Raw genomic sequence first — 19,006 nt, 5'->3', positions numbered from 1 at the left:
TCAAATGATTAAAATTTAGAACTTTTTGATAGTTTTGAGAAGAGCTGAAGTGGTTAAAGAGATTTATGCAGAAAAGATATTGATGCATGATGATTTTAACGTACTTTTTTGTGTATGTATATATTTGTCTCCAGAGTCAACAAAGGGTTGTAAACTAGACGAATTCACAAGGGTTAAGTTTATTTCCTGTGTAGTGTAATAGTGCTAAGCAGATTGAACATGGTCTCACATAAACTTGCCTCATTCCGTAGCGGCATCTCTGAAACGCCCAGGTGGCACGCATGCGCAGTGTGTGCGGAAGGTAACAGTTGACGCCATGGCAGACACGGGAAGATACGACTTCCAGAAAGTAGCCTGATAACGTGCTAGACAGCCGGTCACCCGCCTTCTAATTCACACACATGTTGTTAGTTTTGGAAAGCTTTAACCTTCGAAACCAGTCTTTTTTAGCCTCCTGTAAGGCACACCTAGGTAAGTGCTGTTGTATACTTTTCTAATGAGAGTTAGCTAATGTTAACAGACAGCTAGCATATCATGAGAACTTGTTAGCTGGATTTCACTCACCGGTTAAACTATCAGCGCACTGTGGTTTTGTTCATTGTCATTTTTGTTAGTCAAAAGCGATGGTGAGAATTCTTATACCGACACGTATAGCTAGCAAATGAGCACACTGATTTCAAGCACAGTTTCAAGTTGACTCCCAGCTCCTACTAAGTAGCTAGGTTCAAGTTGTCAGGACAAGAGGTCATACATTATTGTTTAGTTTAAGGTGTTTCTAACCGTGTTGACCAACTTTGGGATTCTATAACACTGTTTTGAAGAATAAAATCTATTTAGTTCTTCAAGGCTGAGATTTGGAAATCATATCAGTAGCTTGCTGGTGACATTTTTGGAAGAAGCACCAGTTCTGAAGGGATGCTTTGGTTTGAATGCGAAGACATCTTTGATTATTTAAACAAACAAGTGCTTAGGTAAGTTATGTATGGTCACTAACAGTTTTGTATATTTTCTAGTATAATTTTAGGTTAGTATAGGACTTTGCTAAACACTCAAGGGAAGTTTTGACCACATGTATTGTAGCTATTTAAGTTATTTAGTCAAAAAGGCTCAATAACATCCAATATATCTGCAAGTTACAATACGTTATAAACCTCTGTGGCAAAAATCAACGTTTGTAGCTGCCTCACATACCTGAGTACCTTCATTTTCCCGTGTTTCCTATGAGATCCAGAGATACTACCATAATAGTGTATTACATACAAACCAGTACTGTATACTTTTAAGACTTCACACTGCGCATGTTCCACATTTTTTAACTTTTGTATCCAGTTATAAATGCGGTAAGTGTGAACACAAGTTGGCTAGTTAAACATGATGGTGATGTGTGTTATTTGACTTTGTTCATGTGCTGGAAAGACCAGTTTTTGTAGGTGCCAAGTTTCCTGACATTTGTTGTAATTATTACAGGCAAGGTTTAAGTTTCCTATGTTGTGTTTTTGTTATATTTGTTTCACATTTTCATTTTTTGTTTGCCTTCTAATGCTGCGTTGACACTAATTGTCAGTTATTTATCAGTTTGGGAGAGGTCATAGCTTGGTATGGCTGTTTTCTGCAGATTAGGTGTCATGGTCTTCGTTTAGGCCTGAGCTGTAGGGGAAGTTGAAAGGATGACTATGTTGACCAGGTTTTTTTTTTGTTTGTTTGTTTAGTCCCACTACATAAATATTAAGCCAAACATACATTTTCATGCAGTCTTACTTTATATTTCTTTACATCAAGTCATATTGCTTCCATAAAGGATTCACTTTTACAGTACTTTACAGCATCATGGAGTCAGGTCTTTCACTCTTGGATGACTATGGAATTTAACAAGATTATTGCTGACACATTAATGTGCAGTTACACAACCTAACACATACCAGGTCATATCAAGCCTTGTACAAAACTCAGTGCACTAGATGGACCAAGATGAAACTAAGTTTAACCACAACATAAATGTGGATAATTCTTTTGAAATATTTCTAATGCGTGTGAGGAAGTTTAATAGGACTAACAATAGAAAGCATGCAGCCATTAGGAGTCCGAATCATAATGAAAGAGAAAGCTCCCACACCTACAACTTTAGTCCAAGAACCACTTTTGTTGTCTTTAACAGCTGTGCTGTTAATTTTAGATCACAGATCTAAATCTGGCAACAAATTACCAACATGGTGACATTTCAAGTACATGACCTATGATCAGGAACATTAAAGTGAGATCACGTCCACCCCCTGCTATAACGGTAGGAAGTTCTTATCATTTTTCTGTGTGCTTTCAGTGATTACACCCTGGGTAATAAATGGTATAAGGGGGTAGAATACAGGCAAGCTCTTTGCCTTTGACTTGTAACTGCATTATAACATGCCGTTATTGGGTAGACTGCTGAGGAAGTGGTCATCTTAGTAGCAGAGCACATAATCAGTCATGAACCAAATTAAGCAGCTCTGTAGGAAACCTTGACTGAATGGAAAACTGCCTCAGTCTGTCTTGTACCTCATGTGATCCCACACTCATGTGTCATGTGCACTATTGAAGAACATGCTGTTAAGAAATCCAGTTGTTTGACTGATACAGTGTTTCATAGGTCATGTTCATAACCGGCATTAATATCTGATCGTATGTGGCCAGCTCAAATACAGTGTGCGAACACACTCAGGATGCACTGAGATCTGATCACACGGGACACATTTGGAGGTGTTCTCAGAAGCATGCACACATAAGTACATACTGGGACAAATTGAAGGACTGCCTAATCAATGAACTTTTTCTATGAACATAAATGCATGGTGTCATAGTTATGTTTTCATAAAGATGAAAGTTATTTTACAAGTGTTTCATATGAGTCATGCCATTTAAATGCACAAAAATAACTTCTTTTCTTAGTGACAAGCTTTACAGCAGGGGTGTAGAATTGCGTGGAGATGCTAAGGACACGTCCCTACCAATATCCAGCCACTACTGTGTAGTCACTATCAATCCAACCGCTGTCCGTAGTGTTTAGTCAATGATTATGGCACACAAAGGGTTAACAGTAGGTCTCTGCTAGAAGTCCCGCCTCTAACGTAAATGTTGCTCTCTGATTGGCTCGTTGGTTTTGCTAATGTACATGTGATTGGTCATCCCCGCTGTCACTCCATCTACTTGTAAAAGGAACCTGCTAGTTGGACCGCTAACATAAGTTTTCAACATGTTTGGCATTTGTTCAGCCTGGGTCGCATCAGCTAGACGGATTTTAATATCAGTGGTGTCATTTACATGTACATTTGTACATGTGTTTGTTTACGTGTGCGTGCCTGTGTGTTTGGTAATTAGGATGTAAAGGATGTCAAAGAAAAGAAAACTGGACATAACACACTTCTTTAGGAGTCAAAGTGTAAGTTATTTCAAGGGTATAGAACTGTAGAGGCTCAACAATACAGGTATTGAATAAAAGACACTATTTAATGCCAAACAGATACACTTTTTAAGAGTTACTTTGCTTATTATTTTAGTGTATTTCTATGGAAGAGCAACTGTTTAAAAAACACACATAAAGAAAATTTGTGGGGAAAATACAATAAAACCTCAGATTCTAAATGTGCTTCTAAATGTGATTTTATCCATATTTTTGGGGAATAAATTCCATGTAATAATTGAAACTAAAAGCCTTTTTTGCTTAGGCGATAACTGTACCATCAAACTCTATGATCACTATATCCCTAATCTGTTCGTATGTCATGCATCAACATATTTTTGTCAGGTGACAGACAGTAGAGAGAAGGGAAGAGGTAGAGGAGGAGAGGCTGGAAATTCACAGGTGATGTTAAATAACAGTGGATATGTTAATCATGAGAATAACAATGCAGAATGCATTAAATTCTTGTATTGTCCTTAGATATTCAGATATGCATTATAAACATGTCAATTACTAAATTTTTTTTGTGACCATGATTGTTTGCTTGTTTGATCAGCTCGACGTGATGTGAAATTATGATTGTAAATGCAAAAAAAAATTTCAACTTTCTGGAGTGCTGCCTTGGAGCACTTTTGTGTCCCCACCAAGGTCAAAATCAAACCTACTCCCTTGCTTTATAGCTGCAGTTTACATTATCTGGTAGAGATCCATGTAGATATTTTAAGTGGTGCATGAAGATGCAATGTTCATTAAAGGGTATAAAACAAATGGAATGGTTAAAATTGACATGCAGGGTGTATTGATTGATTCACATCACCTAATGCACTGAGTAGCTGGCAAGGAAACATTGTAATTTAAAAGAATGTGGTAGTTTTTGGACTGCACAGTGAGTTACATTTACAACTAAACATTACCAAGCCAGGTTATTAAACTTGAAATGACAGTTTGTGCTGTAGATGAGTTTGTTTACATACTGAAAGAAGTGAAATCCAGTGACAAGCATGTGGAGGCACATTTTAATGTCTTGAGTAAACAGGGGCATTTAGAGCTATCTACCTTGTATCATGCAATAAGAACACAAGTTAACGTACAGGGTTGTTTGCATGTTGTGAGAGAAGTGAATGAAGTGGAAATGAATCTCTGTCCTCAGTCAGCTTAATTTCTCAGTCCTGTTAAAGGTTTCCATTAACGTAGTGGCCTTTGACATGATATTGAAGTTGATGAGTCATAATATGAAGCTTACATTTTTGTGATTTTTGTTTTTTATCAATGGTGAAAAGGGGAAGAAAAAGTTGCACAGTCACATAATATGAAGAAATAGTCTGTCCTGTTAATCAGCTGTCCTTTTACTTCTAATTTTTTGTGTCAAAGACCAAAGCATCGCTCAAATAAAATGTCATGTATAGGTTTATTCACAGATTTGAACGGTCACGTCTTTCATTCTCGGGTTATGCAACTGTTATTGTCATTTTTACAGGGGGGCTGATATTCATCCTTTGAGTTCCCAGGGTTCCTTCAGCCTGCTCCAATGAAGTCCGAGCAAGAAGGAGACTACCTCGAAGGTAACTGTTTAAGATAACAGAAACCTGATCATCACATTAGATACACACCCGTCAAGTATTTTACACCACACACTCACTTTGGTCAGGGCTTCAAGACACCTACAGTGTCAGAGAGCTGCCTAAAAAAATATTTTACATGCACATTGTAAAGAATTTATTAAACTGTTGATTCCAAAGCTCCACATTGAAATGTTTTTGTGAACTTTATTACTGCATGTGTGATCCCGAGTGATTAATTTTAGGTTAAAGGACAGGCAACTGCATTTTGTTTGTGCTTGGGGTTGTGTTTTATCGACATATTTGTGTGTGCAGGGGTGTGTTTTCTTTACTCTCTCTTCCTGGGTGAGTTTTAGACACATGATGTCAGAATGTCATTGTGACATCCCATGACCTAAAAAGAGATGAGAAAGGACAAGTCACACAAAAGCAGAATCAGTGTTAGGAAAGAGTGGACTTTGAAAGTACCAGTGAATTGGAGATGAAGAAAATGCGTGAGGGGTCCAAACTCAGTGAGTAGTTAATGACATTTAAAGTTGAAGTCTGATTTTATTAGTCTCTAGCACTGTGGTTTTATTAGTCTCTAGCACTGTATGCAGCTTTTGTCTTTGTGTTCTCACAGTATTTTATTGGAGTCACTGGGTTCAAGATTTCTGCCTTGTAATGCCTTTCACTGTAAATCACAGAATGTCTGTAGCAGTTGTGAAACTGTGGGTGAATTACTCATTGCTTGCCAGCACTGTTTGTTTTGTTTTTTGTTTTTTTTTTACTAAAATTCCCTTTATCTTTATCCCACATTTGTCTGTGCATGCAAAATGTTAGAAAGCCAATTTTTATGAAGTACAAATGTGGTGAAAATCAGTCAATCTCTTTGTCTCTATTGTCACCTTAATGTCTTAAGTAGATGTAAATGATTATTGTCAATATGGGCTCACAGTGAAATTAAAAATCATTAGATTTAAAATAGAGATTTTGGCCTTGACTCTGTGGTCAAAGGTCATTGAAATTTATATTTGAATCTGAATTTACATTTATGTGTTTATTACCTCCACCAAGGAACGGCGGAGGTTATGGTTTCATTGGGGTTTGTCTGTTAGCAAGATAACTCAAAAAGTTATGGATGAATTTTGATGGTATTTTCAGTAAATGTTGATACTGGCATAAGGAAGGAATGATTAAATTTTGGGGGTGATGGGGGGCACTGATCTGCCATGGTGGGGGTCTGTGCTCTCCGAGTGCTTTTCTAGTCTGTTGATTGTGTTGTTGGAGGTATCTAGAAATTTACCGAAAATTAGTAACATGTTTCTAATATAGGATACAAATCCGACATGTATTTTATCATTAATTACAACATATCAATTACACCATGGGTCTGTGACATGAAGCAGGATTAAGGGGTTAGAGAGGTGATATCTGGTTCAACCTAGGATTTACAGTATCAGAAGGGTGTGTTATTTCTTGCCGGTAAATCTCCATAGTTAGGTCTACAGATTAAAGGCTGATCAGAATGTATCAAGACAGTGCTTACTGATCTCCACTGACCAGTCAGTTCTCACGGAAAAGAAAAATACAGAGAGGATGTGTGAGGAGGCAAGAGCTTTAGACTGCGAAAACCATTTGGCTTTCTTATGCAAAAGAAAAACAGGGACTGATAAAAGTACTGAAGTCTTGGTCTTTTTGACAATAAACCTACTTACCAGTTTGAATTCTGGTTTTATATTTGATCTGTATTTGGTCTTGAACTGTTTGACTATACTAATGTTAAATCTTAAAGAATAAGTCTACAATAGTCTTATAGACCTCAATAATATACCTAAGCACCGTATATGTGAGAGCGACATTCATAACTGTCATTATAGTCATATCCACTCATATCCTACTGATGGACTATTGATAATATTAACCTACACTTTCATGCAGACATTTTGCTGTCTTGCTCCTTCTCTTTCTCTCCTGTTGTGTTTCTTTTAATCTATTATAATTTAAAATTTCTCATAACTGTTTTGGGTCATAGTTTGTTCTTCTGGTTAGAAATATGTAGCTGATCACCTGGAAGGTCTCTTTATAATAAGGTTTTATGTTAACTTGCTAAAGAGTGTCAGAGTTGACTGTTGACATTGCTTTGTGATATAGGCCCCAGACACTCGAACAGACAAATAGCCAGCACACAAATCATCAACACTATCAATACTTCAGTTTCAAATACAGTAGATTTTATCCAGTCTGTTTAAGGAGTTCACTGAAGGAGTTTAGTCTGCATTGACTGACTGCTCACTCTATGCCTTTTTATAATGCAAGTTGTAAATAAACTGGAATTATTAATCAATTACAGTTAAATAGGAATCATGATCAGGAATACAATTTAGCTTAAGCAAATAATTTTCCTGTAATGTGACTTCAAACAACCCTTGAATAACACAGACTGTTGGGGCTTACCTGGTTATACTTTTCCCTCATCACTTCCATTTGCGTCATTTCTTCTGTTTTTTTTTTTTTTTTCCAGAGGACGCATCTCAAGAGAATGGCATTATCCAGCCCACTCAGTACAGTTCCATCTCTCCTCCTGCTTCACCAGTGGAGCAGGATGAGCCCTTCTCCACATACTTTGAAGAGAAGGTGCACATTCCTGAGAATGGCAACCAGGTACTGTCTGAAAGCTAGTTTCTTGTGAAGCAGACACTACTTGGATATTAGCCTAATCCAATTGTAATATGATTAATGCTAATAAAATGCTGATTCTTCTGTTTAGGTGTTTAGCTTTCGTAAACTCTGGGCCTTCACTGGACCTGGGTTCTTGATGAGCATTGCTTACTTGGATCCAGGAAACATCGAGTCTGACCTGCAATCTGGAGCCAAAGCAGGATTTAAGGTGATAGAATGTGGATATTAGAGACAAGTCCAAACTGTGTTCTAGTTGTATTACACTCTCTCAGCATCTCTTTGAAAAAGTAAGTTGTGTGACACAAGATTTGTAGGTGTCTTCATCCAGACGTATGTTTCACCTCTTTATTCCGTAGTAATAAATGCAGAGGAAATGGCAGAAATAACATGTATGTCTGTTTGGCTGTCATCATTCCATTTTCCAGAGCATAACTAGAAAAACATTAAATATTCCTCTATTAAACTTCTGAGTTATGTATTGAAGTGGTTTCATTTGCTGTTCTGACTATTGTCCATTCGTACTGTTTACATTTTCTATGCATGTTGTTGACTGACTGAAGGGCCCTTTACTGAAACTACATGTCTCTTCTGTTTTCAGTGGGCTAAGTCAAAAAGTACCACTTTTTAATTTTGAGCGGGGTGGAAGTGAAGCAATTTCACTTCAAAGGCAAAATTGCTTAGATTCATCAAATGCTTCAGCTGCATCATAAATACAATGATCCCTTTCAGGCCTTGACAGTGTCGCTATTGTTCTTTGAAATGAAATTCCAGTTTTGAATGCCAGCTTTAGAAGATCATAATATCAAAATGAGTGTAAACAAAATGACACTGTTTTAATTTGCCTCTTCACCTTCATAAATGTCAAGATAGGATTTAGTAACATTTGTTGATTCTTCTCTTTTTGTCCTCAGCTCCTATGGGTGCTCCTTGTAGCCACCATCATTGGACTGCTCTTGCAGAGGTTAGCTGCACGGCTGGGGGTTGTCACAGGAATGCACCTAGCTGAAGTCTGCAACCGCCAGTATCCCACAGTAAGTACTTTAATGAAATTTTTTTTTAGAATTTTACTCTCTCTTTGACCATGAATTCTATATTAATGAGGTTGTGAAATGTCTTTTTTATTTTTATGTCATCTTAATGTTGTTGAAATATGTGGCACCCAGTTGTTACTGACGAAAACCTAGCAGCAGATTTATTTATTTTTTTAATAGAGATTTTGGAAAATTATCTATATTTGAATTGACAAATCATTTTTTATTTCAGGTTCCTCGGATCATCCTCTGGTTGATGGTGGAACTAGCGATTATTGGCTCAGACATGCAGGAGGTCATCGGTTGTGCCATAGCTCTGAACCTTCTCTCAGTGGGCAGGTATAGTTTTTACAACTTGCTCATAAAAATGGACTTAACATCACAAAGTCTTCATTTCTGTGATGCCATGATGTTTTTGACAAAAAAAAGCAACATTTCCTTCCTTCTCCTGCAGGATCCCACTGTGGGCAGGTGTACTCATCACCATCACAGACACATTCGTGTTCCTCTTCTTAGACAAATATGGTATGTGATTTTCTTCAGCTGATACAAAGCCACTAACTAAAGATCAGTCTACACCAAGAATAACTGTAAACACGAATATAATGGTGACAGCTTCCATTCTGCTGGGCAATAAGTTCTGTTAACAGTGGTACCAAACACACACTACTTGCTCCAGATGTGTCTTACCCCAAAATTATATTGAACTTGTGCCTTAGATGGGGTTCCTGCAGGGTTTTAAAAAGTCTTGAATTTACTAATCTGTATTTATTACCTTAATAAAGTCTTTAAAAGGTGTTAAATTTAATATGGTAGGTCTTAAGTTATGTTGCCATAAATGTATTCGCTGTATTGTGTTTAAATGTGTCTGGGAAATGTCTAAGATGCAAAGAAAGTAACATTAGTCTACTCAAATCCACCCACCATTTTATATTGGAATTAGGAACTGATTATCGCTAACTTTACAGTCCCCGGTGAGAAATGATCACAGAAGGGAGAAGTAAGCATGAGGAAGTGCATATTTAACAATATCTGGTTGGTGAAAAGATCATTCTCATCCTGGTTCACACAAATAGAGGGGAACATGTTTGAAGCTCTTGTACAAGGAGTAAATATATTTTCCTAAATTCTAGGAGTTGTGAATTTTTGCCAGTATGGCTGTGAAATGGGCATTAAATTCTCTTCTAAGTAATCTTAAAAAGTCTTAAATTTAACTTGTAGAAGGCTGTAGGAACCCTGTGAAGAGTATATCCCACTCTGTCCATGTGCTGTTGTGTCCTTGGGCAAGACACTTCACCCTCCTTGCCTCCAGTGTTGCTACTCACACTGGTGTATGAATGTGTATGAATGTTTGGTGGTGGTCGGAGGGGCCGTAGGCTCGGATTGGAGCCACGCTTCCGTCTGTCTGCCCCAGGGCAACTGTGGCTACAAATGTAGTTTACCACCACCAGAGGGGGAATGTGAGAGCGAATGAATAATGGATCCTCTGTTTGCGCTTTGAGTATTCGTTCATAGAAAAACGCTTTATAAATCTAATCCATTATTATTATTGTTATTGTTATTGTTATTGTTATTATTATTATTATTATTATTATTATTATTATTATTATTATTATTATTATTATTATTATTATTATTATAGTATAATTAGGGTGCACATTGCAAAACCATAAGTCACCATGTTTTCTTACCTTTAATCTAAGGTCAAAATGTAGAAAAAGCCAGAGGGGTCGTATTAATCCAATTTCTCTCCTACAAAATGAACATGTTACATAAAATATTTCAACACAAAATGTTGCCCTTGATCTCAAAAGATACACAAAAATTGATTTACATTAGGCAATATAATGATGATGTACTGTAAAAACTGTTGACTCAGTTTGTGTCTCTCGTAGGCCTGAGGAAACTTGAAGCTTTCTTTGGCTTTCTCATCACTGTAATGGCAGTTAGTTTTGGCTATGAGGTGAGGCTGCCTTACATGTTTACATTTTGCCAAGACATTAATTGAATATTTCCTGTTCAAGCTGTTGAACTCTGTGTTTTCTGTCTTTAGTATGTGCTTGTGAAGCCAGACCAAGGGGAGCTGCTGAAGGGGATGTTTGTACCTTATTGTGCTGATTGTGGGCCTGTGCAGCTGGAGCAAGCAGTGGGAATCGTGGGTGCAGTCATTATGCCTCACAACATTTACCTGCATTCTGCCCTGGTTAAGGTTGGAAACCTAAACAATTTTGACATATAGTATAAATGAGTAGCACTTAAGTAGAGTCTAATCCCAGTTGTAAAATGAAAAATAACTGTTAGTCTATTTATTCTCTCCTTCTAGTCCCGGAAGTTGATCGCAAAAATAAAAAGGAAGTGAAGGAAGCCAACAAGTACTTCTTCATCGAGTCTTCTATTGCTCTCTTTGTCTCCTTTCTCATTAATGTTTTGTTGTTGCGGTCTTTGCTCAAGCCTTCTACAATAAACGCAACATTGATGTGGTGAGTATGCAACGTGCTTTTGGTCAACTGAGAATTATAATTTGTTTTCATGTTACAGTGTAGCTTTCACTTGTCAGGCATCAAGTCGTTCATCATTTGCTTTTTTTGGTCCTGGCTTCAGAATACAGAGTGCAATGCAACAGGCAGTCCTCATACAGATCTCTTCCCTCTCAATAACGGCACACTGGAAGTGGACATCTACAAAGGAGTACGTCTGTTCTTATTGGCACATCAATATCAATCTGTACCCAACAACTATTAATCACATTTTAGAATAGAAAAGTCATGATAGAGAAGCCACAGGAAGTCTTCACAGATTTGCAATATAGTTGCTGCTGAAGGCGCAGCACACAGAGAGGTTTTTAGAGTTATTTTAGGTGAATAAGTAAGGTTGAAGTTTTTGATTCAAGAACCTAAAAACAGAGAGAACAACCTAACACACCTTGAGAGCACAAGAAAAGGTTTCAATAGGCTGATGAGGCCTGTGCGAGTTCTAAAATATTCTAATAGGGCTTTTCTTCAATAACCTTATGTTCAGAGATGGAACAGTTATAGATACTTGTAGGGGTGCACTGATATATTGGCTGGACATCAACTTTAAAACAGTAACTATTTTTTATATTATTAATGAAAATTTCTTTGCTAAGGGAAAATAAATACAAAAAAAAAAGAAACAAAGAAACATCATTATTGGCATCAGCTATTGGCCAAAATGTCATTTTAAATATTGGTATCAGTAATAACCCTGAATATGGAGATCAGTGTATCCCTTAGATACCAGATGTCCCATATGTAAGTGTTAAAAGGTAATGAATCCATTGATATAAAAGTAAGACACAAAGCTGCAATTAAAATGTCTTTTAAAAATCTGATAAATGTTAAGACTTGTGAATCATCATTATTTTGGACTTTTACAAATTTTAATCTCAAAACACCTGGTAAGATTTAAGTTTTAAGAAGTATTGTTTTTTCCTCAACATTACACCAATTAGCATAACAGAACATATTAAACAGCAGGAATGAGAAAATGAGTGCAGATGGTGTTGAAATTGTGGATAAAAAAGGGCTGTCATCTCACTAGTATTATTTATTTTTTAGTCTGTTAACCATACACTGTGTTGTTTTTCACTGTCTTTGTTCTTATGAAGTTTTTCTTAAATTTCATTCTGACTGCCATTAAAACAGTTTTAAATCTTGCCCTAAACCATACAACACTGTAGTGTTTCAGAGAAGTCATAATGAATATTGATGAATTCTCTCCGTTTGTTTAGGGAGTGGTGTTGGGCTGCTTCTTTGGCCCAGCAGCCCTTTATATTTGGGCCATTGGAATCCTGGCCGCTGGACAGAGCTCCACCATGACAGGGACATACTCTGGACAGTTTGTCATGGAGGTGAGAACATCAGTCCTGTTTTTTAATTAAACACAACTAAACCACCAATGTGGTGTATGTAATTATGTACACTCATCATTTTTGCTTAGGGTTTCCTGAACCTCCGGTGGTCCCGTTTTGCTCGGGTTCTGCTGACCCGCTCCATTGCCATTACACCTACACTGCTGGTCGCCATTTTTCAGGATGTGCAGCATCTGACAGGGATGAACGACTTCCTCAATGTACTACAGAGCATGCAGGTCAGATGTAGTCAAATCTACTGAAAAACTAGTACAAACTAAAGTTTTCTCTACTTCTTCCAAATGCCGTTTTCCTCCTTTTCTCTACATTTTATCCTCATTTGGTGTAATATATGATGTTTTTCTCTTCTCACCAACAGCTTCCATTTGCGTTGATCCCGATCCTGACTTTCACCAGCCTCACATCCATAATGAACGACTTTGCAAATGGATTGTAAGTGACAAGTGTATTGTTTTAATCATTTGTCCAAGTCAATGTGAAACATGCCCTCTCTCTGTTTAATTTTTAATAATAGATAGGGCACTCATTCTGGAATTCACAAATTATTTGTATTTGATATAAATTTTTTTAAACAGTGCATCTCATTAGATCTATAAATGTTAAAGCCACAAATACTGTTTTGTGTAATTTCTGTGATCCAAGTCTGTCATTGGACAGACTTGCACTTGTTGTCAAATATGAAAATGACATTTGACTTTTAGCTTCTTCATAGTTTTTACCTCATAAGAAGAAGATGCTTTTAGAACCAAAGTGAGTTTCAGATTGAGTGACATTTTTTCCATCATGACAAGAGTTGTTGAGGTTAATGCTGCTGAATAATTCATTTATTAACTAGTCAAATGCAACTTGTCTGCTCAAGATTGTGGTAGTGACTCTATTCAAATTTCTTAATTTAGTTGAAAGCTGCTTATGGGAAAATGACATTTGAAACAGGGCAAAATTAAGTTGGGCAAACCCGAAATTTCTTCTGACTTATTACAGGAAAGATTATGTTGCAAGACAACTGTAACTCCTGAAAGTCACTTTCATTTTGATTTGATAAATTATGTATCTAATACAAAATGTACATTATTTCTTTGCAAGAACAAGCATTTTTTTTAATCTTCCTGTGTTCTTCAGGGTCTGGAAGATTTCTGGAGGCATTGTGATCCTGGTTGTTTGTGCAATCAACATGTACTTTGTGGTGGTTTATGTGACAGCGCTGAACAGCATACCACTCTACGTTTTGGCTGCTTTTCTCTCTGTGGCCTATCTGTGCTTTGTGGGCTACCTGGTGAGTTAGAGGAATGCAGCATCACAGTTTTAGCTTGTTGTCACCTCATTCAGTCAATGATATTTTAGCATTTGTTAGATACTGTAAAGTACACTTCTTACTGTCAAGCTGTTTTTTGGACTATCTTGTATGCTAATTAACAAGATTATATCACAAAATTTGTTTTGGGGTGTTTTTGTAAAGCAGAGCGCTGTTCAATAGTCTTAGGCCACTTTTAGCTTCATTATTTTGCAAGGTTGAAATAATTATACAGAACATATTTATTTCTAAGATACAACAATTAATATTTATTTATTAAGATACAACGAGAACAAAAAGGAAACTCTTTATTTGGCGTAACCTCTGTTACCAGGGAAAAAAAATATTTAAAACAGTAAAGACGCAGACATGTTCAGGGCAAAGGGTGGTCACACTAAACACTTGCCTTCTTAGTCTGTTTCTTTTCTGAATACATACGGTATCTGTTAAATATTCCAGCTGTATCTTGATAAAGATGGTGGAAAAATGCAGCGGTATGGTCAGTATGACCTAAAACAACAGACCCAATAGTGACCCTAGATGTTTGTGCAGTAATGTACATGGATTTTCTTGCATCAGAACACTGTTGACACTGTGGTGACCTCCTGCTCCTCTGTTTTTGTCTTTGTCTCCAGGCGTGGCACTGTTTGGTTGCACTGGGGGTTTCCTGCCTGGACTTTGGCAGCAGGGTAAGAAACACACCTGCCATGTTGGTAGAGGAACAGTCTGAGTGCGACCCCTAAAGCTGAACAGGACAGTTACCACCAGCATGCCTCTTTCCTCTGGGATACACTGAGTCATTGCAAAGAACCAGAAACACATGTTGTACTTCTCATGTCATGTATTGTTTATGTGTAGGGCTGGGTATCAACATTTGGTGCTTTTTAGGTACCCAATCTTGCCAGTGTGACACAAGCACAGCATACGGGATCACAAGTTTTTGATGTTTGAGCCATTTGAAATCAGAGTGAGACACTATCACTTAAGGGCTTATTATTACGTAACTATTGTGACTTAACCAAGTAAACTTTAGCTTAAACTAACATCAACTTCTCAAAAGATAATCACTTTGAAAATATCTAACTAATCTAACACTCTAGAATAAACCAAGAATGTTTTAAGAATTAAATATGGAGAATACCAATTAAAAGTTGATGATTTTATACTGTCAAACTTAGTATTTCATGAGACTGAGTATTTTTGTAATAACGTCAGGCCTCACAGTTTCGTTGCGGATGGGATCTGTTCATCCTGTTTTCATTTCCTCATCATCTACCTCAACATCCTCTTCTGTCTCACCTCACTTGGCGCTGCAGCAGTTTCAGTCTCTGCATTGTTGCGTTAAATAATATTTCTTAAGGATTTTAATTGTTACCCAAAAATCTCCAACTGATATCCAGCCCTAATTGTATTGAAACATTTGGTTAGAGGGATTGAGTATGTGAATTTATTCTTGTTAAATATGATGATGCTGAAGGGGTATGTAGGCTTCAGTATTGTACAGAATATGTGCATGTACTTAATTTAACATGTGGACATCATTTACACTCTCACCCTAGAATGAGTACCTTGTCAGCAGGTCTGTGAATAAGGTATACCTCAGATGACAACCCTTGAATTTTTAATGAATAGTTCTTCCTCCTTTTCATCTTTCTAAGAGAGAGAATGTGTTAGTATCATTGAGACTTTCGTGACTGTAGGTTCAGTGTAAAACTACAGCAGACAGACATGAGACTTGTTTTGAACTTCTCATTCATGTCCAGGCAAGAAAAGGAATTAATGGGTTTCCCAAAATGTTTAATTATTATTTTGAGGTCAGAGTTAGCTGTATTTGGCTTCAATACAGGTCCATTAACTCTCTTAAAAATGAACACTCATTTTCAAAAATGGTTTGGATCTGCCTGGTGAAAGCTACTGTATTAAGTCATTAATGAGGTGTGTTCTGTCATTAGTCTGCTCAATCACACAGCTTTTACAAATATATTAACCTAAATAATCATTATGTGGTTATTATTTGTGAAAGAAAAATATTTCCACTTCTGCTGCTGTGAAGTTAGGAGTGATATGATATATTATTTTTTATAGAAAGTAATGCAGTTGTGCGAACTGTTTAATTTGTCATGAAAAAGATTTGGTAAAAGAAAAGGAAGTAAAAAGAACTAAAACTAAAAAAAAAAGTACACATGCAGAGAGAGTAAAAGAAGTTTTTTTGGAACTGAAAACCCCGTTTGTCTGACAATTTCACAGTCTGAAGAGCACATACCAAGCTCTAAAATTAGGCAGCGAAAAGCAGTCATTTTGTTACAAAATGTCTAAAAATGCACTATTGGAGAGTAACAGAGTCACATTTACTTAAAGGGAGTCTTTCCAGAACTACTGCATAACCCAGAGAAATGCTTATGATTTCCATAGTATTCTCTGTTTGCAAGTTGTGTTTGTGACTCTTGGTTTGATTAGATTACAGTTAGATTACAGCTCTTTTGTTTTATTCATCCTCCTTTCTGATCAAGTGCTGCTGAATTCAAACAGCAGCTGATTGATGTTGAAACAGGTTTTGTGTTGTGCATTTATACTACTGACATACTGACATAAAAATTAGGGAGCAACTGACAAGGCTTCACACCTCAAATCACAATGGAAAGGCCTTTTTTTAACCAGTAAGACTTTAATTTCTGTGAGCTGATTTAGCGCCGGTTTGATTTCACTTTACTGGCTTTAAGAGATTGTTCTTCATTTGTAACCATCACGTACAAATACAGAAAATTAGAGTGAAAGCACTTTTTTATGCAGTATCAATGTAAGTTACACAAATGTATTAATCATGAGAAAGATGTGAGTCACATTCAGGCCTACATATAAGTATACTGGTTTATGTCTTCAGAGTTGGCGTTTCTTTACCGTTGATAATTGTCTTGGGTGTTACATGAAAAGCAGACTGTTCTTGTACTGAATCACTGCTGAGCTGTGAAAGTTGTAGGTTCTTTCAGGTTTTATTACTGTAATATATACATGACAGGCTTGGTAGACTAGCTGCAGGTCTCCGCTGCAGATCTAACATACAGGTGATGGAAATATAACTTTCAGGTTGTTATGAGGGTGTGTGTGTCTATGCAGTGTCATTTGAATACCTCTCTGGTGAATTACACATTTCCAAATACATACATCAGCTGTTACAGGTGAAACTCATGTAGTATTGTTTAACATTCAGATCTGACTCATTTCTGCTCAATGCGACTGAATGACGTGTCTGTCCTTTTGCTACTGGATGAAGCACACCATTTGACCAAAATAAATGGGATCTAATGGATCTGTGGACAAGTTTTTGGTGTCTTGTCTCTGAATTACTAGTGAATTGTGTTTCTTTTTTGGCTGTGTACCATGCTTTAAACAAGAAAGGATTACACAGAGACTGAATATTAGGTCGATACTCAAACCTTGTATTAGACAGTTAAAAAGAATCTGCTGATGGAATTAAAACACGACTGCTGATTTTACTTAATGTATATGAAAAAATCTGGGCTTTTTGAATATAGTATGTATTTTATAAATTCCCTAACAGTTGACCTGGGTTTTGGTCAGGAGCTTTTCCCACTGCATGCACTGTATTAACGGGTCAAAGGACAAACATTACCTAGATTTTTTTTATTTAACCAGGGTAGATGGTAGATCATGGTAGGTAGTGCGCATGTCTTTTTTCCAGGAATTTCCAGGATTAAATGAGGGAAAGTTTGGAAAATAACACTTTGACCCAAGGTGAGCAACTGAACTTAATCCATAATGATAAACAAGAATCTAATTCAGAATGAGAGCTGATTAAATACTATTTAACAAAGATCAAAACACATCATTATTCCTGTAAATCATAACAGTATTTATAATAAGTGTTTATATCCATCATGGCAACAGTACAATAAACATAACCAACTGACAGTCTGTTTATGTACAGTCTGTACTGTAGTTTCATATACATTAAGTAAACCTATTAAGCCATTGGTAAAGTAATAAAAATGAGCTGTAGATAGTAAAAATGTCATCTTTCACCAGAAACATTTTGTGGAAATAATGTGAGAATGTGACTTTGCTAATTGTTTAGTCTTCATGAGTGATGGAAGTTTGTCATCATGATTTCTGTCATCACTAATGAACCTTCTCTCTTCTCTTTCAGATGCCAGTCATGTTTTCTCGTCACACGGACATTTACTTGCTGAATGACATGGACTCTTACACTTTGGCTGAGAGATAGGGCATGTGATCAGATGGAGGCATGGGACCACTGAAGCTCGGCCAGTATGTGCTATATTTGTGCCTCTCTGTGCCTAACGCACTTTAATGTGTCCTTACAGTATATCAACATCTCGCAGATGTCATAATTTCGTTAACAACCGAAATGGACTTTTTCCATCACAGTGTCTTAGTGACCTCAGATTGCATCACTTTGCTGGATTAAAACTTGTATGCATATATTGCTATTTAATGGTATTTATGTTAAATATTAAGGCTCCAAAGAGACAAATCTTTGAAATATTTATGTGCCACAGTTGGCCTCAAACAAACAACTTAATTTATAAAGAAGACTGTGATGTCTGCAAATGGCATAAAACCTGAACACACTTGGCTGTTTTGAGTCAATATTGCACTACATCACCTGCTTACTTCCAAAATGGACACACAGGCTGCACAGGAAAGAAGAACTGTTAATGATATTTTATGTTTTTGGCACAAATCCCTAAGATTTGTTGTAAGAAGTAGACCAAAAAGATATATATATATATATATATATATATATATATATATATATATATATATATATATATATTTTTTATATATATATATATATATATATATATATATTATATATATATATATATATATATATATATTTTATATATATATATATATATATATATATATATATATATATATATATATATATATATATATATATATATACACACACATATAAATATATATATATATATATATATATATATATATATATATATATATATATATATATAACCTGATGACTGCAAGGGTTAGGGAGCTTCCAGCTGTCTGTATTTCTAAGAAAACTAATTTCAAACATCCCTCTAGGTATTGAAATTATATTAATACATTATTTTATATATATTTAATACA

The 19,006-nt window shown here is 36.2% G+C and overlaps 1 protein-coding gene across 1 annotated transcript; it reads left to right on the top strand.

Annotated features, from left to right (window-relative positions):
• The first annotated feature begins 302 nt into the window (after window positions 1–302).
• slc11a2 (solute carrier family 11 member 2) lies at window positions 303–18,636 on the top strand. The gene is given in 18 exon segments (XM_030134085.1): window positions 303–471; window positions 4,911–4,995; window positions 7,496–7,635; window positions 7,742–7,861; window positions 8,565–8,684; window positions 8,917–9,023; window positions 9,139–9,209; window positions 10,580–10,647; window positions 10,738–10,893; window positions 10,986–11,106; window positions 11,109–11,164; window positions 11,286–11,372; window positions 12,436–12,555; window positions 12,645–12,794; window positions 12,935–13,008; window positions 13,696–13,849; window positions 14,503–14,556; window positions 18,033–18,636. Coding segments are annotated over 17 exon segments (1,710 nt in total). The 5' UTR covers window positions 303–471; window positions 4,911–4,961; the 3' UTR covers window positions 18,111–18,636.
• Window positions 18,637–19,006: the final 370 nt, after the last annotated feature.

This window comes from Sphaeramia orbicularis, chromosome 5 (assembly GCF_902148855.1).
Source record: "Sphaeramia orbicularis chromosome 5, fSphaOr1.1, whole genome shotgun sequence".
Classification (NCBI taxonomy): domain Eukaryota; kingdom Metazoa; phylum Chordata; class Actinopteri; order Kurtiformes; family Apogonidae; genus Sphaeramia; species Sphaeramia orbicularis.
Note: the sequence above shows the minus strand (reverse complement) of the source record. Positions and strands in the feature narration are given on the sequence as shown.